At 56.4% G+C, this 20,885-nt stretch overlaps 2 protein-coding genes across 2 annotated transcripts in view; one reads left to right on the top strand and one right to left on the bottom strand.

The window, feature by feature from the left end:
- Positions 1-272: 272 nt before the first annotated feature.
- On the top strand, positions 273-11,294 carry LOC136305860 (endoplasmic reticulum transmembrane helix translocase-like; the record flags this gene model as incomplete). Its single annotated transcript, XM_066209179.1, has 6 exons — positions 273-387; positions 1,844-2,040; positions 3,289-3,431; positions 4,968-5,079; positions 9,618-9,761; positions 10,930-11,294. Coding segments are annotated over 6 exons (822 nt in total), but the record flags the coding sequence as incomplete, so codon positions are not given.
- A 1,527-nt stretch (positions 11,295-12,821) lies between these two features.
- The window catches only part of LOC136305862 (patatin-like phospholipase domain-containing protein 6), a 30,149-nt gene continuing 22,085 nt past the window's right edge, over positions 12,822-20,885 (bottom strand). Inside the window, 6 exon segments of the mRNA XM_066209181.1 lie at positions 12,822-13,639; positions 15,579-15,670; positions 16,260-16,356; positions 17,408-17,524; positions 18,413-18,565; positions 19,419-19,567. Of these exon segments, the coding sequence (XP_066065278.1) occupies positions 13,559-13,639; positions 15,579-15,670; positions 16,260-16,356; positions 17,408-17,524; positions 18,413-18,565; positions 19,419-19,567 (689 nt within the window). The 3' untranslated portion in view covers positions 12,822-13,558.

The following is a 20,885-nucleotide window of genomic DNA, read 5'->3' as shown; positions in this document are numbered from 1 at the left end:
GAAGGGACGTCAAACCTTGGCTGAACAGGGAAAACTGAGGGGGAAAGAGGGGGAAAAAAAACCGGGAGGAAAGTCCGGCAAAAATCGGGGGGGGGGGGGGGGGGGAAAGAGGGAAAAACCCCTGGAATTCCGGAGGTGTGAACTCCCCTCCACGCCCATCCCCCAACGCTGCCGGATTCGGGGCCCCTTTTCCGCGCCGCTTTTGGTCGATTTCGGGGTTCGTTTTTTTTGGGTTGTTTTTCATTTTTGGGGCGATTCCCGAATTCCCGCAGGAGCGGCTGAGCCAGGTGCTGAAGGATCTGGAAGAGGAAAGGGCGCCGGTGGTGAAGCTCGGCGACGCCAGCATCGCCGCCCCCTTCACCTCCAAACTCTCCTCCATCCAGTGCAGTGAGTGCCCAGCCCTCCCCTTCCCAAAAAAACCCCCCAAAAAAACCGGGAAAAGCCACCTCACAAACGGGGGGGAAAATCCCGGATCTGGGAATTCCCCAGCTCCGGAGCTCTTGGGCTCAGCGTTATTCGGAAGAGTTCTGAGCCTCTTCCGCCTCGAAATTCCCGAACTTCGGAGCTCTCGGGTTCTGCTTCGAGGCTCAGAGTTACCTTTGGCATTGCCGGAAATTAGCTTGAGCCCGGCCCGTCCCGAAATCCCCGAATCCATGGAAAACGCGCCCGAAATTCCCTTTCGTCGCCTTTTCTCCCCCCTCGTGAGGGGCTGAGCCAAAGCCGCCCTCGCCCTCACTCTTCCCACCGTGCTAAGTCCCAAAATTTGACACTTTCGGACGCGGGATTTGAGCCCTTTCCAACCCGAAATCCCCGAATCCATGGAAAGCCCACCCAAAATTCCCCTTTCCCGCCATTTTCCCTCACGTCGTCCCCTCACTCCTTTTCCCGCCATTTTCCCCCTCCCGTCCTCCCCTCACCCGTGTCCCGCCATTTCCCCCTCACCCTTTCCGCCATTTTCCCCCTCATGTCCTCCCCTCTCCCTTTTCCCCCTCCCGTCCTCCCCTCACCCATTTTCCCCCTCCCGTCCTCCCCTCACCCGTGTCCCGCCATTTCCCCCTCACCCTTTTCCACCATTTCCCCCTCACGTCCTCCCCTCACCCCTTTCCCCCTCCTGCCATTTCCCCCTCACCCCTTTCCCGCCATTTTCCCCTCCCGTCCTCCCCTCACCCGTGTCCCACCATTTCCCCCTCACCCTTTCTGCCATTTTCCCCTCACATCCTCCCCTCACCCATTTTCCCTCACGTCCTCCCCTCACCCTTTTCCTGCCATTTCTCCCTCACCCCTTTCCCTCCATTTTCCTCTCCCGTCCTCCCCTCACCCATTTTCCCCTCCGACCTCCCCTCACCTGTGTCCCGCCATTTCCCCTCATGTCCTCCCCTCACCCCTTCCCGCCATTTTCCCTCCCGACCTCCCCTCACCCTTTTCCCCCCTTTCCCGCCATTTTCCCCCTCACCCTTTCCGCCATTTCCCCCTCCCGTCCTCCCCTCACCCCTTTCCCCCTCCTGCCATTTCCCCCTCACCCCTTTCCCTCCATTTTCCCTTCACATCCTCCCCTCACCCATTTCCCCCTCCCATCCTCCCCTCACTCCTTTCCTGCCATTTTCCCCCTCACCCTTTTCCGCCATTTTCCCCCCTCACATCCTCCCCTCACCCATTTCCCCCTCCCGTCCTCCCCTCACCCATTTCCCCCTCCCATCCTCCCCTCACTCCTTTCCTGCCATTTTCCCCCTCACCCTTTTCCCTCCATTTCCCCTCCCGTCCTCCCCTCACCCTTTCCCCCTCCCGCCGTCCCCCTCCCCCGCGCCGCGCTCCCTCTAACCCCGACGTGCCGTCTCCCCCTCAGTCTGCCACGTGATCAAGCAGGGCCGCTGCACTCTGGTCACCACGCTGCAGATGTTCAAGATCCTGGCTCTGAACGCGCTGGTGCTGGCCTACAGCCAGAGCGTGCTCTTCCTGCAGGGCGTCAAGTTCAGCGACCTGCAGGCCACCCTGCAGGGGCTGCTGCTGGCCGGCTGCTTCCTCTTCATCTCCAGGTCCAAGGTAATCCCGGGAATTCGGGGGGAAAATCCAAAAAAATCGGGTTTGTGGTTGTAAAATGGTGATTCCTGAGGGGGGGAAAGGGAAAAAATCCCAGAAAAATCACATTTGTGGTTATTAAAACGGGGATTCCTGAGGGGGGGAAAGGTGGGATTTGGGGCTGGGATGATCCCGGAGCTTCCTCTTCATCTCCAGGTCCGAGGGAATCCGGGAATTCGGGGGGGAAAGGGGGAAAATCCCCAAAAAATCGCGTTTGTGGTTATAAAATGGCGGTTTCTGAGGGGGGGAAAGGGAAAAAATCCCCAAAAAATCGGGTTTGTGGTCCAAAAATGGGGATTTCTGAGGGGGGAAAAGGTGGGATTTGGGGCTGGGATGATCCCAGAGCTTCCTCTTCATCTCCAGGTCCGAGGTAATCCCGGGAATTCGGGGGGGGAAGGGGGAAAATCCCAAAAAAAATCGCGGTTTGTGGTTGTAAAATGGTGATTTCTGAGGGGGGGAAAGGGAAGAAAAATCCCAAAAAAAATCGGGTTTGTGGTCCAAAAATGGTGATTTCTGAGGGGGGGAAAGGTGGGATTTGGGGCTGGGATGATCCCGGAGCTTCCTCTTCATCTCCAGGTCCGAGGGAATCCCGGGGAATTCGGGGGAAGGGGGAAAATCCCCAAAAAATCGCGTTTGTGGTTGTAAAATGGCGGTTTCTGAGGGGGGAAAGGGAAAAAATCCCCCAAAAAATCGCGTTTGTGGTCCAAAAATGGTGATTTCTGAGGGGGGGAAAGGGGAAAAAATCCCAAAAAAATCGGGTTTGTGGTCACAAAATGGCGGTTTCTGAGGGGGGGAAAGGGGGAAAATCCCAAAAAAATCACATTTGTGGTCCAAAAACGGTGATTCCTGCGGGTGGGGAGTGGGAATGTTGGATTTGGGATCCTCCCGAGGATATTCCTCCCCTCAGGATCTCAACTTTTAGGACGAGCAGCCAAAACCAAACCAAACCAAAACCAAAAAAAAAAAGCCCCAAATTGAGAATTTTCCCTGGAAATCTGGAATTCTCACCTCAAAACAAACCAAAAAAAACCCCCCAAATCCCAATTTCCCTGGGAATGAACCCCCCCAAACCCTCCCTGGGCCTTCAAACTCCCCCAGAATTCCCGGAAAACCCCCCCGAGGATTTGGACTGGGGTGGAATTCCTGGGATTTTTTATCATTTCTTTTATTTATTATTTCTTTTCCTGTTTTTTCTTCGCTGGTTTTGGGCAGCCTTTGAAGACCCTTTCCAAGGAGAGGCCCCTTCCCAACATTTTCAACCTGTACACGGTGCTGACGGTGCTGCTGCAGTTCCTGGTGCATTTCCTCAGCCTCGTGTTCCTTTATCAGGAAGCTCAGGCCCGCAGCGAGCCCAGGTGAGGCTTTGATTCCAAAAAAAATTCCCAAAAAATTCCGGCATTGAGGCTTTCATCGGGAAAAAATTCCCAAAAAAAATCCGGGATTGAGGCTTTAATCACAAAAAATTCCGGCATTGAGGCTTTCATCGCGAAAAATTCCCGGATTGAGGCTTTAATCACAAAAAAATCACAAAAAAATTCCGGGATTGAGGCTTTCATCGCGAAAAATTCCCAAAAAAAATTCCGGGATTGAGGCTTTAATCACAAAAATTTCCCCAGAAATTCCAGGATTGAGGCTTTAATCACAAAAAAATTCCTTAAAAAAATTCCAGGATTGAGGCTTTAATCACAAAAAATTCCCCAGAAATTCCGGGATTGAGGCTTTAATCACAAAAAATTCCCCAAAAAATCCGGGATTGAGGCTTTAATCACAAAAAATTCCCCAAAAATTCCGGGATTGAGGCTTTAATCACAAAAAATTCCCCCAAAAATTCCGGGGATTGAGGCTTTCATCACAAAAAATTCCGGGATTGAGGCTTTAATCACAAAAAATTCCCCAAAAATTCCGGGATTGAGGCTTTCATCACAAAAAATTCCCCAAAAATTCTGGGATTGAGGCTTTAATCACAAAAAATTCCCAAAAATCCGGGATTGAGGCTTTAATCAGAAAAAATTCCCCAGAAATTCCGGGATTGAGGCTTTAATCACAAAAAATTCCCAAAAAATTTCGGGATTGAGGCTTTAATCACAATAAATTCCCAAAAAATTCCGGGATTGAGGCTTTAATCACAAAAAATTCCCAAAAAATTCTGGGATTGAGGCTTTCATCACAAAAAATTCCCAAAAATTCCGGGATTGAGGCTTTAATCACAAAAAATTCCCCCAAAAATTCCGGGATTGAGGCTTTAATCACAAAAAAATTCCCCAGAAATTCCTGGATTGAGGCTTTAATCACAAAAAATTCCCCAGAAATTCCTGGATTGAGGCTTTAATCACAAAAAATTCCCCAGAAATTCCTGGATTGAGGCTTTAATCACAAAAAATTCCCCAGAAATTCCTGGATTGAGGCTTTAATCACAAAAAATTCCCCAAAATTCCTGGGTTGAGGCTTTAATCACAAAAAATTCCCAAAAATCCGGGATTGAGGCTTTAATCACAAAAAATTCCCAAAAAATCCGGGATTGAGGCTTTAATCACAAAAAATTCCGGGATTGAGGCTTTAATCACAAAAAATTCCCAAAATTCCGGGATTGAGGCCCATTTTTTCCACTCCCAAACCCATTTTAACCCCGATTTCCCCCCCAAAAAAGCGGGAATTTTTTCTGGAATCGATCCAGGATGAATCCCAGGATCGATCCCAAAGTTCATCCCGATTTTTCCATCCCAGGGCGGAGGAATTCACGGATCTGAACGAAAAACCCCCGTTTTTTTCCACTCCCAAACCCATTTTAACCCCGATTTCCCCCCCAAAAAAAAGCGGGATTTTTTCCTGGGAATCGCTCCAGGATGAATCCCGGCACGGATCCCGAGGTTCATGCCGATCTTTCCGCCCAGGCAGGAGGAGTTTGTGGACCTGAGCCGGGAGTTCGAGCCGTCGCTGGTGAACAGCACCGTGTACCTGCTGGCCGTGGCCACGCAGACGGCCACCTTCGCCATCAACTACAAGGTGGGCGCGCCCCTCGCCGCCTCCCGCGCCGCCGGGATCCTCCGCGGCCGCGCTCCTCCGCGCTCGTCCTCCTCACCCTGCCCCAGCTTTCCCCCTTCTCCCAGTTTTTCCCCCAGTTTTCCCAGTTTTTTCCCCCATTTTTTCTGTTTTTTCTCCCATTTTTTCCCAGTTTTTTCCTCCATTTTTCCCAGTTTTTCCTTCCCATTTCCCCCCGTTTCTCTCCTTAATTTTCCCCATTTTTCCCAGTTTTCCCCCATTTTTTCCCAGTTTTTTCCCCCATTTTTTCTGTTTTTTCCCTCATTTTTTCCCACTTTTGCTCCTCACCTTTCCCCAATTTTCCCCCCTTTTTCCCAGTTTTCCCCCATTTTTTCCCAGTTTTCCCCCCCATTTTTTCCCAGTTTTCCCCCCCATTTTTCCCAGTTTTCCCCCCCATTTTTCCCAGTTTTCCCCCATTTTTCCCCAGTTTTTCCCCCATTTTTTCCCAGTTTCCCCCCATTTTTTCCCAGTTTTTTCCCATTTTTTCCCAGTTTTCCCCCATTTTTCCCAGTTTTTCCCCCCATTTCCCCCAGTTTTCCCAGTTTTTTCCCAGTTTTTTCCTCCATTTTTCCCAGTTTTTCCTTCCATTTCCCCCCGTTTCTCTCCTTAATTTTCCCCCATTTTTTTCCCCAGTTTTCTCCCCCCATTTTTCCCAGTTTTCCCCCAGTTTTTCCCAGTTTTTTTCCCCCATTTTTTCTGTTTTTTCCCCCATTTTTTCCCGCTTTTCCTCCTCACTCTTCCCCAGTTATCCCCCATTTTTTCCATTCTTTCCCCCATTTTTGCCCAGTTTTTTCCCCCATTTTTCCCAGTTTTTCCCCCCATTTTTTCCCAGTTTTTTCCCATTTTTTCCCAGTTCTTTCCCCCATTTTTTCCCAGTTTTCCCCCATTTTTTCCCAGTTTTTCCCCCCATTTTTCCCAGTTTTCCCCCATTTTTTCTCAGTTTTTTCCCCCATTTTTTCTGTTTTTTCCCCCATTTTTTCCAGCTTCTCCTCCTCACTCTTCCCCAGTTATCTCCCATTTTTTCCATTCTTTCCCCCATTTTTGCCCAGTTTTTTCCCCCATTTTTCCCAGTTTTTCCCCCCATTTTTTCCCAGTTTTTTCCCATTTTTTCCCAGTTCTTTCCCCCATTTTTTCCCAGTTTTCCCCCCATTTTTTCCCAGTTTTTCCCCCCATTTTTCCCAGTTTTCCCCCATTTTTTCTCAGTTTTTTCCCCCATTTTTTCTGTTTTTTCCCCCATTTTTTCCAGCTTCTCCTCCTCACTCTTCCCCAGCTTTCCCCCCATTTTTTCCATTCTTTCCCCCATTTTTCCCAGTTTTTCCTTCCCATTTCCCCCCGTTTCTCTCCTTAGTTTTCCCCTTTCCCCAGTTTTCCCCCATTTTTTCCCAGTTTTTTCCCCCATTTTTTCCCAGTTTTTTCCCATTTTTTCCCAGTTTTTTCCCCCATTTTTTCCCAGTTTTTCCCCCCATTTTCCCCAGTTTTCCCAGTTTTTTCCCAGTTTTTTCCTCCATTTTTCCCAGTTTTTCCTTCCCATTTCCCCCCGTTTCTCTCCTTAATTTCCCCCATTTTTTCCCAGTTTTCCCCCATTTTTTCTGTTTTTTCCCCCATTTTTTCCCAGTTTTTTCCCCCATTTTTTCCCAGTTTTTTCCCCCATTTTTTCCAGCTTCTCCTCCTCACCTTTCCCCAGTTTTCCCCCCTTTTTTCCCAGTTTTCCCCCATTTTTTCCCAGTTTTTTCCCCCATTTTCCCCAGTTTTCCCCCATTTTTTCCCAGTTTTCCCCCATTTTTTCCCAGTTTTTTCCCCCATTTTTTCCAGCTTTTCCTCCTCACTCTTCCCCAGCTTTCCCCCATTTTTTCCATTCTTTCCCCCATTTTTCCCAGTTTTTCCTTCCCATTTCCCCCCGTTTCTCTCCTTAGTTTTCCCCTTTCCCCAGTTTTCCCCCCATTTTTCCCAGTTTTTCCTTCCCATTTTTTCCCATTTTTTCCCCATTTTTTCCGTTTTTTCCTCCATTTTTCCCAGTTTTTCCTTCCCATTTTCCCCCATTTCTCTCCGTTTTTCCCAATTTTTCCTCCCCACTTTTCCCACTTTTTCTCCTCAGTTTTCCCAGTTTCCCTCCCCTCCTTCCCCGCCGTTTTTCCCTCCCAGTGCCCCCAAACTCCTCCCCAGTCCAAACCAGTTCATCCCAGTCCAAACCAGTCCAAACCAGTCCATCCCAGTGCCCTCCCAGTTTATCCCAATCCCCTCCCAGTTCCATCAAACCCCGTTTTCCTGCTCCAAAACTTCTCCAAACCCCCTCCCAGTGCCCCCAAACTCTTCCCAGTCCATCCCACTCCCTCCCAGTTTACCCCAGTCCATCCCAGTGCCCTTCCAGTTTACCCCAGCCCCCCTCCCAGTGCCCCCAAACTCTTCCCAGTCCATCCCAGTGCCCCCAAACCCCCTCCCAGTCCAAACCAGTCCAAACCAGTTTATCCCAGTGCTCTCCCAGTCCATCCCAGTGCCCCCAGACCCCCTCCCAGTCCAAACCAGTCCAAACCAGTTTATCCCAGTCCATCCCAGTCCCTCCCAGTTTACCCCAGCCCCCCCTCCCAGTGCCCCCAAACTCTTCCCAGTCCATCCCACTCCCTCCCAGTTTACCCCAGTCCATCCCAGTGCCCTCCCAGTTTACCCCAGCCCCCCTCCCAGTGCCCCCAAACTCTTCCCAGTCCCCCCCAGTCCCTCCCAGTCCCTCCCAGTTTATCCCAGTCCCATCCCAGTCCCCCCCAGTCCCCCCAGTTTATCCCAGTCCCATCCCAGTCCCCCCCAGTCCCCCCAGTTTATCCCAGTCCCTCCCAGTTTATCCCAGTCCCATCCCAGTCCCTCCCAGTCCCTCCCAGTCCCCTCCCAGTTTATCCCAGTCCCATCCCAGTCCCTCCCAGTGCCCTCCCAGTCCCATCCCAGTCCCCTCCCAGTTTATCCCAGTCCCCCCCAGTCCCTCCCAGTCCCCCCCAGTATATCCAGTCCCATCCCAGTCCCATCCCAGTCCATCCCAGTCCCATCCCAGTGCCCCCCAGTCCCCCCAGTCCCCCCCAGTCCCATCCCAGTTTATCCCAGTCCCCCCCAGTCCCATCCCAGTTTATCCCAGTCCCCCCCAGTCCCATCCCAGTTTATCCCAGTCCCCCCCAGTCCCCTCCCAGTTTATCCCAGTCCCCCCCAGTCCCCCCCAGTCCCCCCCAGTCCCATCCCAGTCCCCCCCAGTCCCATCCCAGTCCCTCCCAGTCCCACCCCAGTCCCCCCAGTCCCCCCCAGTGCCCTCCCAGTCCCATCCCAGTTTACCCCAGTCCCATCCCAGTCCCCCCCAGTCCCATCCCAGTTTACCCCAGTCCCATCCCAGTCCCCCCCAGTGCCCTCCCAGTTTATCCCAGTCCCCCCCAGTCCCATCCCAGTCCCCCCCAGTCCCCCCCAGTGCCCTCCCAGTCCCATCCCAGTTTACCCCAGTCCCCCCCAGTCCCATCCCAGTTTACCCCAGTCCCATCCCAGTCCCCCCCAGTCCCTCCCAGTCCCATCCCAGTCCCCCCCAGTCCCTCCCAGTCCCATCCCAGTGCCATCCCAGTCCCATCCCAGTCCCCCCCAGTCCCCCCCAGTCCCATCCCAGTTTATCCCAGTCCCCCCAGTCCCATCCCAGTTTATCCCAGTCCCTCCCAGTCCCATCCCAGTCCCTCCCAGTCCCTCCCAGTCCCATCCCAGTCCCATCCCAGTTTATCCCAGTCCCCCCAGTCCCCTCCCAGTTTACCCCAGTTTATCCCAGTCCCATCCCAGTCCCTCCCAGTTTATCCCAGTCCCATCCCAGTTTATCCCAGTCCCATCCCAGTCCCTCCCAGTTTATCCCAGTTTATCCCAGTCCCATCCCGGTCCCATCCCAGTCCCCCCAGTCCCATCCCAGTTTATCCCAGTTTATCCCAGTCCCATCCCAGTCCCATCCCGGTCCCATCCCAGTTTATCCCAGTCCCATCCCAGTCCCATCCCAGTCCCTCCCAGTCCCTCCCAGTCCCATCCCAGTCCCATCCCAGTCCCCCCAGTCCCATCCCAGTTTATCCCAGTCCCATCCCAGTCCCATCCCAGTCCCTCCCAGTTTATCCCAGTTCCCCCCCAGTCCCTCCCAGTCCCATCCCAGTGCCATCCCAGTTTATCCCAGTCCCTCCCAGTCCCTCCCAGTTTATCCCAGTCCCATCCCAGTCCCATCCCAGTCCCTCCCAGTTTATCCCAGTTCCCCCCCAGTCCCATCCCAGTCCCATCCCAGTCCCCCCCAGTCCCATCCCAGTTTACCCCAGTCCCATCCCAGTCCCCCCCAGTCCCATCCCAGTTTACCCCAGTCCCATCCCAGTCCCCCCCAGTCCCATCCCAGTCCCCCCCAGTCCCATCCCAGTCCCCCCCAGTCCCATCCCAGTCCCCCCCAGTCCCCTCCCAGTTTACCCCAGTCCCATCCCAGTCCCCCCGGTGCGCGCGGCTGACGCGGCGCGTGCCCGCAGGGCCGGCCCTTCATGGAGAGCCTGGGCCAGAACCGCGCGCTGCTCTGGGCGCTGCTGCTCTCGGCCTCGGCCGTGCTGGGGCTGCTCAGCGGCGCCTGGCCCCAGCTCAACCTCGGCTTCGGCCTCGTCGACATCCCGGCCGAGGTGAGCCGCCAGCCGAGCCGGGCAATTCCCGGGATTTTGGGGCGGGGGGGAATTCCCGGGATTGCTCGTGTTCTGGGAGGGATTTTGTGTGGGGAAAAGGTTTGGAGCTCTTGGGGGGGGAGGGGCGGGGGGTTTTACAGGGATGGGTTTGGAGAGTCCCAGCCGGGGGGATTCCCCAGGGAAATCCCGAGTTTCGAGGGGACGTTCCCAACATTCCGAGGGGAGGTTCCCAGATTTCAGGCGGAAAAATCCCAAATTTCAGGGGGGAATTCCCAAATTTCCGGGGGAAATTCCCAAATTTCAGAGGGGAAATCTCCAAGTTTTAGAGGGAATTCCCAAATTCCAGGGGATCTGGGATCTGTCCTTGCCTGTGGATTGGGATGGGATTTGGGGCTGGTTCTCCTACGGAACATTCCAGAATTCCCAAGGGGATCTGGGGATTTGGGGATTTGGGGATTTGGGGATCGCCATTCCCACGGAACGTTCCAGAACTCCCAGGGATTTGGGGATTTGGGGATTTAGGGATTCGGGGTTTTTGGGGATTGCCATTCCCACGGAACGTTCCAGAACTCCCAGGGATTTGGGGATTTGGGGATTTGGGGATCGCCATTCCCACGGAACATTCCGGAATTCCCAGGGATTTGGGGATTTAGGGATCGCCATTCCCACGGAACGTTCCAGAATTCCCAGGGATTTGGGGATTTGGGTTTTTGGGGATTTGGGGATCGCCATTCCCACGGAACATTCCAGAATTCCCAGGGATTTGGGGATTTGGGGATCGCCATTCCCACGGAACATTCCAGAACTCCCAGGGATTTGGGGATTTGGGGATCGCCATTCCCACGGAACGTTCCAGAACTCCCAGGGATTTGGGGATTTGGGGATCGCCATTCCCACGGAACGTTCCAGAATTCCCAGGGATTTGGGGATTTGGGGATTTGGGGATCGCCATTCCCACGGAACGTTCCAGAATTCCCAGGGATTTGGGTTTTTGGGGATTTGGGGATCGCCATTCCCACGGAACGTTTCAGAGCTCCCAGGGATTTGGGGATTTGGGGATCGCCATTCCCACGGAACATTCCAGAACTCCCAGGGATTTGGGTTTTTGGGGATTTGGGGATCGCCATTCCCACGGAACGTTCCAGAGCTCCCTTCCTTGCTGCCGCAGTTCCGGCTGCTGATCCTGGCCGTGCTGGCGGCCGATTTCCTGGCGGCGTTTTGCGTGGATCGGCTCCTGCAGCTGCTGCTGGGCACGGCCCCGCTCCGAGTGCCTTCCTGAGGGGCCGCTCCCAGAATTCCCCGAATTCCCGATCCCGCGAAACCCCCAGAATCACGGAATTCCCAACCCCTCGGCCGGGGAGGAGCCCGCGGGTTTTGAACTTGGCCCACGAAGCGTCCCGGGGTAGGGCGGGGGAGGGGGGGGGGTTGCTCCCAAGTTTCCAGGAGTTCGTGGAGTTTTCCAGGATTTTCCCAAGGAGTTTGTGGAATTTTCCGGGATTTTCCCAAGGATTTCTTGGAATTTTTTTTTTCGGAGGGGGGGGGAGGGGGGGAGTTTGTCCATGAAGAAAGAACAAAGTGTTGATCAAGGCTTTGGTTGTTTTTGGAAAGAGTTTGGAATTTTCTTTGGGATGGAATTGGGGGAGGAATAAAAATATTCCGGGTTTTGGGGGGATGGGGGGGGGGAGAGGTTGTGCATCTTGAAATGGCCCAAAAAATTGGGGATTAAACAAAAAAAAAACGGGAATTAAACCAAAAAAAGAAAAAAATCGGGAATTGAAGTTTTGAGAAGGGAGTTAAACTGAAAACTCCGGGAATTAAACCCGAAAATTGAGGATTAAACACAAAACTCGGGAATTAAAGCCAGAAATTGAGGATTAAACACAAAACTCGGGAATTAAACCCGAAAATTGAGGATTAAACACAAACATCGGGAATTAAAGCCAGAAATTGAGGATTAAACACAAAACTCGGGAATTAAACACAAAAATTGGGGATTAAACACAAAACTCGGGAATTAAACCCGAAAATTGAGGATTAAACACAAAACTCGGGAATTAAACCCAAAAATTGGGGATTAAACACAAAACTCCGGGAATTAAAGCCAAAAATTGAGGATTAAACACAAAACTCGGGAATTAAAGCCAGAAATTGAGGATTAAACACAAACATCGGGAATTAAACCCAAAAAAAATGGGAATTAAACACAAAACTCGGGAAATAAAGCCAGAAATTGAGGATTAAACACAAAACTCCGGGAATTAAACTCAGAATCGGGAGTAACGGCGCCGTGGTCCGGGCTCTGCCCTGATTGGCTGTCAGCCATGATTGACAGCCGCGCTGGCCAATGACGGGAGCCGCCGCCTCAGGTGAAAACGCGGGAGCTGCGAGCGCCCGGAAGTGCCGGGGAAGCACCGGGGACCCCAAATTTCATTACCGGCGGCACCGGGAGCGGTAACCCCCGGCCGGGGACCCCCGGGAACCGTTCGGGAGCCCCGGGAACCGTTCGGGAACCGCTCCGGACCCCCGGGAACTGTTCGGGAGCCCCGGGAACCGTTCGGGACCCCCGGGAACCGTTCGGGAACCGCTCCGGACCCCCGGGAACCGTTCGGGAGCCCCGGGAACTGTTCGGGAGCCCCGGGAACTGTTCGGGAACCGTTCGGGAACCCCGGGAACCGTTCGGGAACCGCTCCGGACCCCCGGGAACTGTTCGGCACCTCCGGGAACCGTTCGGGAACCCCGGGAACCGTTCGGGATCCCCGGGATCCGTTCGGGAGCCCCGGGAACCGTTCGGGACCCCCGGGATCCGTTCGGGATCCGTTCGGGAGCCCCGGGAACTGTTCGGGATCCGTTCGGGAGCCCCGGGATCCGTTCGGGAGCCGCTCCGGATTCCCGGGATCCGTTCGGGAGCCCCGGGATCCGTTCGGGAGCCGCTCCGGTAGCGCCGCGGCCTCGGGGTAAGGCCCGGCCCAGCAAGGGCGCTAATTGGCTGAGCGCCGTGATTGACAGGCGCGAGAGCCAATAGGAAGCGAGGAGCTCCACACCTGTTCCCATCCCATTTTTCCTATTTTTTTCCCCATTTTTCCGTTCCCATTTTTCCCATTATTCCCATTTTTTTTCCCCCCCCAATCGTCACCACCAGTTTTTAACTGAAAACGCCTCAAACCATCCCGATAAGAAGAACCCAAACACACACAAAAAAAAAAAAAAATCAAGAAGCGAGAGTTAATAATTAATTAATAATTAATAATTAATAATTAATCAAGAGCCCATCCAGCCATGGATTTAAATAAGAACCGTTAAAAAAAAAAAGAAAAAAAAAACCGGGAAAAGGAACATTTACAGCAGCGCCCCCCCGTGGCCGGCCGGGGGAGCGACAGTGCAACAGCGCGGGGGGGGTTGGGGACACTGAGGGGACACTGGGGGTCCCAAAATCCCCCCCGGGGACACATTGGGGACACTGGGGGTCCCAAAATCCCCCCCGGGGACACATTGGGGACACTGGGGGTCCCAAAATCCCCCCCGGGGACACTGAGGGGACATCGGGGGTCCCAAAATCCCCCCCGGGGACACATTGGGGACATCGGGGGTCCCAAAATCCCCCCCGGGGACACTGAGGGGACACTGGGGGTCCCAAAATCCCCCCCGGGGACACTGAAGGGACATCGGGGGTCCCAAAATCCCCCCCGGGGACACTGAGGGGACATCGGGGGTCCTGGGAGCCGTTGGAAAGTGCCAGCACGGGGGGGTGGGGCAGGGACCCCCGGCTTGGGGACATCACCGGGGACCCCCCGGGTCCCTCAGAAGCCGTCGGGGTCGGCGGGGGGGGGCGGGGGGGTCCCGGCCACGCTGGGGCGGCGCCGAAGGGACTTGTCCTCCTCCTGTGGGGACACACGGGGACAGCGTTGGGGACGCGGGGGACACACGGGGGACGCACGGGGGACATCAGGGACACACTGGGGACATTGGGGACACACGGGGGACACATGGGGGACGCACGGGGGACATGGGGGACACACTGGGGACATTGGGGGACACATTGGGGACATTAAGGACACATGGGGGACACACGGCGGACCTTGGGGACACCTTGGGGACACTGGGGACACACGGGGGACACATTGGGGACACATGGGGACAGCGTTGGGGACACTGGGGACACATGGGGGACACACTGGGGACATTGAGGACACACTGGGGACACACGGGGGACATTGGGGGACACATTGGGGACATTGAGGACACATGGGGGACACACGGCGGACCTTGGGGACACACTGGGGACACACAGGGAACCCCCATTTTTGGGATCCCCCCGGTGTTTCGGGGTCCCCCCGGTGTTTTTGGGGTCCCCCCGGTGTTTTTGGGGTCCCCGGGTGTTTTTGGGGTCCCCCGGTGTGTTTTGGGGTCCCCCCGGTGTTTTCGGGTCCCCCCGGTGTGTTTTGGGGTCCCCCGGTGTTTTTGGGGTCCCCCCGGTGTTTTTGGGGTCCCCCCGGTGTGTTTTGGGGTCCCCCCGGTGTTTTCGGGTTCCCCCGGTGTTTTTGGGATCCCCCCAGTGTGTTTCGGGATCCCCCCGGTGTTTTTTGGGTCCCCCCGGTGTTTTCGGGGTCCCCCCGGTGTTTTGGGGTCCCCCGGTGTTTTTGGGATCCCCCCGGTGTTTTTTGGGTCCCCCCGGTGTGTTTTTGGGGTCCCCCCGGTGTGTTTTGGGATCCCCCCGGTGTGTTTTCGGGGTCCCCCCGGTGTTTTTTGGGGTCCCCCCGGTGTTTTCGGGATCCCCCCGGTGTTTTCGGGGTCCCCCCGGTGTGTTTTGGGATCCCCCCGGTGTTTTGGGATCCCCGCGGTGTTTTTGGGGTCCCCCCGGTGTTTTCGGGGTCCCCCCGGTGTTTTTGGGGTCCCCCGGTGTGTTTTGGGGTCCCCCCGGTGTTCTTGGGGTCCCCCCGGTGTGTTTTTGGGGTCCCCCGGTGTTTTTGGGGTCCCCCCGGTGTTCTTGGGATCCCCCCGGTGTGTTTCGGGGTCCCCCCGGTGTTTTCGGGGTCCCCCCGGTGTTTTGGGGTCCCCCCGGTGTTTTTGGGGTCCCCTCGGTGTTTTCGGGGTCCCCCCGGTGTTTTGGGGTCCCCCCGGTGTGTTTCGGGGTCCCCCCGGTGTTTTTGGGATCCCCCCGGTGTGTTTCGGGGTCCCCCCGGTGTTTTTAGGATCCCCCCGGTGTTTTTGGGGTCCCCCCGGTGTTTTTGGGGTCCCCCCGGTGTTTTCGGGATCCCCCCGGTGTGTTTTGGGATCCCCCCGGTGTTTTGGGGTCCCCCCGGTGTTTTCGGGGTCCCCCCGGTGTGTTTCGGGGTCCCCCCGGTGTGTTTTTGGGGTCCCCCCGGTGTTTTGGGGTCCCCCCGGTGTGTTTTTGGGGTCCCCCCGGTGTTTTTGGGATCCCCCCGGTGTGTTTTTGGGGTCCCCCCGGTGTTTTTGGGATCCCCCCGGTGTGTTTTCGGGGTCCCCCCGGTGTGTTTCGGGGTCCCCCCGGTGTTTTTGGGATCCCCCCGGTGTTTTGGGGTCCCCCCGGTGTGTTTTGGGGTCCCCCGGTGTTTTTGGGGTCCCCCGGTGTTTTTAGGATCCCCCCGGTGTGTTTTTGGGGTCCCCCGGTGTTTTTGGGGTCCCCCCGGTGTTTTTGGGGTCCCCACGGTGTGTTTTGGGGTCCCCCGGTGTTTTTGGGGTCCCCGCGGTGTTTTTGGGGTCCCCCCGGTGTTTTCGGTGTCCCCCCGGTGTGTTTTGGGGTCCCCGCGGTGTTTTGGGGTCCCCCGGTGTTTTGGGGTCCCCGCTCTGGGCACTCACGGCCTCGGCGCTGCCCCACTCGGCCGCGTCCTCCTCGCCCCGCAGCGACTCGGGGCCCTCGTCCTCGAACTCGGTCAGGTAATCGGACTCCTCTGGGGGACCACGGCCACGGGTCAGAGCCCTGACCCCAAAGACCCCAAAGACCCCAAAGACCCCGGACCCCAAATCCCAGACCCCAGACCCAAATCTGAGACCCCAGACCCAAAATCCCAGACCCCAAAAGACCCCAGACCCAAATCCCAGACCCCAAATCCCAGACCCCAAAAGACCCCAGACCCAAATCCCAGACCCCAAAAGACCCCAAAAGACCCCGGACCCCAAATCCCAGACCCCAGACCCAAATCTGAACCCCCAAACCCCAAATCTGAGCCCCCAGACCCCAAATCTGAACCCCCTCATCCAAATCTGAGCCCCCAGACCCCAAATCTGAACCCCCAGATGCAAATCTGAACCCCCAGACCCCAAATCCCAGACCCCAGACCCAAATCTGAACCTCCAGACCCCAAATCCAGATCACAGACCCCAAATCTGAACCTCCAGACCCCAAATCTGAGCCCCCAGACCCAAATCTGAGACCCCTGAGGTGTCCCCTCACTAGTCGCAATGTCCCCGCCCCGTCCCCGCCCCTATCGCGATGTCCCCGCCCCTATCGCGATGTCCCCGCCCCGTCCCCGCTGTCACCGTCGCCGTAGCCGTCCGACAGGTAGGGCTGGGCGGGCTCGATGCGCGACACGATCTCGGCCAGGTCCGTGAAACCGGCGCTGGGACAGGTGAGCACCTGAGGGGACATGGGACAGGTGAGGGGACAGGTGAGCACCTGAGGGGACATGGGACAGGTGAGGGGACAGGTGAGCACCTGAGGGGACATGGGACAGGTGAGGGGACAGGTGAGGGGACAGGTGAGGGGACAGGTGAGCACCTGAGGGGACATGGGACAGGTGAGGGGACAGGTGAGCACCTGAGGGGACACGGGGACAGGTGAGGGGACAGGTGAGGGGACAGGTGAGGGGACAGGTGAGGGGACAGGTGAGCACCTGAGGGGACATGGGACAGGTGAGGGGACAGGTGAGGGGACAGGTGAGCACCTGAGGGGACACAGGGGACAGGTGAGGGGACAGGTGAGCACCTGAGGGGACACGGGGACAGGTGAGGGGACAGGTGAGCACCTGAGGGGACATGGGACAGGTGAGGGGACAGGTGAGGGGACAGGTGAGCACCTGAGGGGACACAGGGGACAGGTGAGGGGACAGTGAGGGGACAGGTGAGCACCTGAGGGGACACAGGGGACAGGTGAGGGGACAGGTGAGCACCTGAGGGGACACAGGGGACAGGTGAGGGGACAGGTGAGGGGACACCTGAGCATCCCCAGGGGACAGAGGGGACAGGAGTGGGGCAGGGAAGGGTGTCCCCAGGTGTATCCCCAGGTGTCCCCAGGTGTGTCCCAGGTGTGTCCCAGGTGTGTCCCAGCTGTCCCAGGTGTGTCCCCAGGTGTGTCCCAGCTGTCCCAGGTGTGTCCCCACGTCCCCCCAGGTGTCCCCAGGTGTGTCCCAGCTGTCCCAGGTGTGTCCCCACGTCCCCCCAGATGTGTCCCAGGTGTCCCCACGTCCCCCCAGGTGTGTCCCCACGTCCCCCCAGGTGTCCCCAGGTGTGTCCCCAGGTGTCCCAGGTGTGTCCCCACGTCCCCCCAGGTGTCCCCAGGTGTGTCCCCAGGTGTCCCCACGTCCCCCCAGGTGTGTCCCCACATCCCTCCAGGTGTCCCCAGGTGTGTCCCAGGTGTCCCCAGCTGTCCCAGGTGTGTCCCCACGTCCCCCCAGGTGTCCCCGGCTCACGTCCATGCGTTTGCTCTCGTAGAAGTCGGCCGACCGTCGATCCTTCACCATCTTCTCGATGACGTCGCCGCGGCTCCAGCCCTCGAACACCAGCTTGCCGTGCTGGTAGCCCACGTCCTGGGCACAGGACAGCGGTCAGCGGTCAGCGGTCAGCGGTCAGCGGTCAGCGGTCAGCGGCCTGGACTGACCCCCAGGACGGCCCAGGACACCCCAGGGAGGGTCAACATCATTCAACCGAGAGTCAAGGACACCCAAGGATGGCCAAAGACCCTCAACGATGACCACGGGACCCCAAGGATGACCAAGGACCTCTAAGGATGACCAAGGACCTCCAAGGATGACCAAGGACCCCCAAGGATGACCAGGGACCCCCAAGGATGACCAAAGACCTCCAAGGACGACCAAGGACCTCCAACCATGACCAAGGACCTCCAAGGATGACCAAGGACCCCCAAGGATGACCAAAGACCGCCAAGGATGACCAAAGATCCCCAAGGACGACCAAGGACCTCCAACCATGACCAAGGACCTCCAACGATGACCAAAGACCCCCAAGGATGACCAAGGACCTCCAACCATGACCAAGGACCTCCAAGGATGACCAAGGACCCCCAAGGATGACCAAAGACCGCCAAGGATGACCAAAGATCCCCAAGGACGACCAAGGACCTCCAACCATGACCAAGGACCTCCAACCATGACCAAAGATCCCCAAGGACGACCAAGGACCTCCAACCATGACCAAGGACCTCCAACGATGACCAAAGACCCCCAAGGATGACCAAGGACCTCCAACCATGACCGAAGAAACCCAATGATGACCCAAGACCCCCCAGTGATGACCAAAGACCTCCAAGGATGACCAAAGACCCCCCACAATGAGCCAAGACCCCCAAGGACGACCAAAGGCCCCCAAGGATGACCCAAAGACCCCCAAGGACGACCCAAGCCCCCCATCCCACCCCTCGGCGCTCCCCCGGCCCGGCGCCCCCGGCGCCGACTCACGTAGATCTCGTCGAACTTGCCGAAGTCCATGGTCTTGAAGCGGTCGATGGGTGGGCGGATGTACTCGCAGTAGGAGCTGGACTTGACCACCTCGAGCTGCCGCACGCACGACACGTAGGCCAGGCGCGACTGGATCTCCGCCATGTCCGGCACCTGCCCGAAAGGGACGCTGGGGGCGTGGCCGGCGGGTCCTCGTCGTTGTCATCATCACGATCGTCGTCATTTCCGTCATCGTCATCGTCATTGTGGTCGTTGTCGCAGCCATTATCATCGTTATTGTCACTGTCTTCACCATCGTCGTCATCGCGATCATCCTCCTCGTCATTGTCATTGTCATCGTCATTTGTCATCATCGTCATTGTCATTGTCCTCATTGTCATCGTCACTGGGTCATCGTCACCATCACCATCATCGTTATCATCACCACCACCATCATCGTCATTGTCATCGTCCTCATTGTCATCGTCACTGAGTCATCGTCACCATCACCATCATCGTCATCATCATCACCATCATCATCGTCATTGTCATCGTCCTCATTGTCATCGTCACTGGGTCATCGTCACCATCATCATAATCTTTATCATCACCACCATCATCATTGTCATTGTCATTGTCCTCATTGTCATCGTCACTGGGTCATCGTCACCATCACCATCATCGTTATCATCACCACCGTCATCGTCATCGTCGTCGTTGTCGTCACCTTTGTCATCTTCATCATCACGATCGTCACCGCCACCGCCATCGTCGTCACCGTCGTCACCATCATCACCACCCCCCGACGTCCCCCAGCACCACGACCACCCTCCCCCAGCCCGGAGCCATCTCCTCCAGCTTGGCCTCGTCCCCTGGTGTCCCCTGGTGACCTCCGCTGTCCCTCGGTGTCCTCTGGTGTCCCCCCTCCCAGCGCCCACCCTCCGTCCCGTGTCACCTCCTGGAGGACACCACCACCATCCCCACCATGCCCTGGCGTCCCCAGAGGTCACCTGGTGGTCAGGCCCACCTTGACCTTCTCGGCCCAGGGGTTGAGGCGTTTCCAGAGGAGCCACCAGCCGGACAAGGAGTCGCCGTAGTTGCACAGGTCGGTCTCGTCCTGGCTGCCCACGTCGATGGCGATCACCGTCTTGGCGCCCATGTTGCGCGCGATGTCGGCTGCGGGGAGAGACGGACGGACGGTCGGTGGCCTTGGAGGTCACCGGGGGTGGAGGAGGTGACCTCCAGGAGATGGTCAGTGGTGTGGAGAGGTCACCAGGGTGGACAGTGGCCTTGGAGGTCACCAGGGATGGAGGAGGTGACCTCCAGGAGGTGGTCAGTGCCTTTGGAGGTCACCAGAGATGGAGGTGACCTCCAGGAGATGGTCAGTGGTGTGGGGAGGTCACCAGGGATGGAGGAGGTGACCTCCAGGAGATGGTCAGTGGTGTGGGGAGGTCACCAGGGATGGAGGAGGTGACCTCCAGGAGATGGTCAGTGGTGTGGGGAGGTCACCAGGGGGGACAGTGGCCTTGGAGGTCACCAGGGATGGAGGAGGTAACCTCCAGGAGGTGACACGGGATGGAGGGTGGTCAACAGCATGCGGACACCAGGAGGTGACACCAGGAGGTGACAGAGGGTGGAGATGCCCCAAGAGGGTGACCAGCAGCGAGGACATCGAGAGATGATGGAAAAGGGACAAAAGATGGATCCTGCACGTGGAGAACCGTGGAACGTTCTGGAAAAAAATGCCCGGCATGGAAAAACCACCAGGAGATGATGGAAGATGGACGGATCCTGACCAGGAAAAGCCATGGAACGTTCTGGAGAAACCAAAAGATGACGGAAGATGGATGGATCCTGACCATGAAGGTCCACGGAACGTTCCGGAAAATCCATCCGTGGAAAAGGCGCCAAGAAATAATGAAGATGGACAGATCCTGACCATGAAAAACCACGGAACGTTCTGGAAAATCCATCCAACGTGGAAAAGGCACCAGGAAATAATGAAGATGGACGGATCCTGACCATGAAGGTCCACGGAACGTTCCGGAAAATCCATCCAACGTGGAAAAGGCACCAGGAAATAATGAAGATGGACGGATCCTGACCATGAAGGTCCACGGAACGTTCCGGAAAATCCATCCAACGTGGAAAAGGCGCCAAGAAATAATGAAGATGGACGGATCCTGACCATGAAGGTCCACGGAACGTTCTGGAAAATCCATCCAACGTGGAAAAGGCGCCAGGAAATAATGAAGATGGACGGATCCTGACCATGAAGGTCCACGGAACCTTCTGGAAAATCCATCCAACGTGGAAAAGGCGCCAGGAAATAACGAAGATGGACGGATCCTGACCATGAAGGTCCACGGAACGTTCCGGAAAATCCATCCGTGTAAAAGGCGCCAAGAAATAATGAAGATGGACGGATCCTGACCATGAAGGTCCATGGAACCTTCTGGAAAATCCATCCAACGTGGAAAAGGCGCCAAGAAAT

Source organism: Chamaea fasciata, unplaced genomic scaffold (genome assembly GCF_029207755.1).
Source record: "Chamaea fasciata isolate MVZ Bird 193981 ecotype frontalis unplaced genomic scaffold, bChaFas1.0.hap1 SCAF_715, whole genome shotgun sequence".
Classification (NCBI taxonomy): domain Eukaryota; kingdom Metazoa; phylum Chordata; class Aves; order Passeriformes; family Sylviidae; genus Chamaea; species Chamaea fasciata.
Note: the sequence above shows the minus strand (reverse complement) of the source record. Positions and strands in the feature narration are given on the sequence as shown.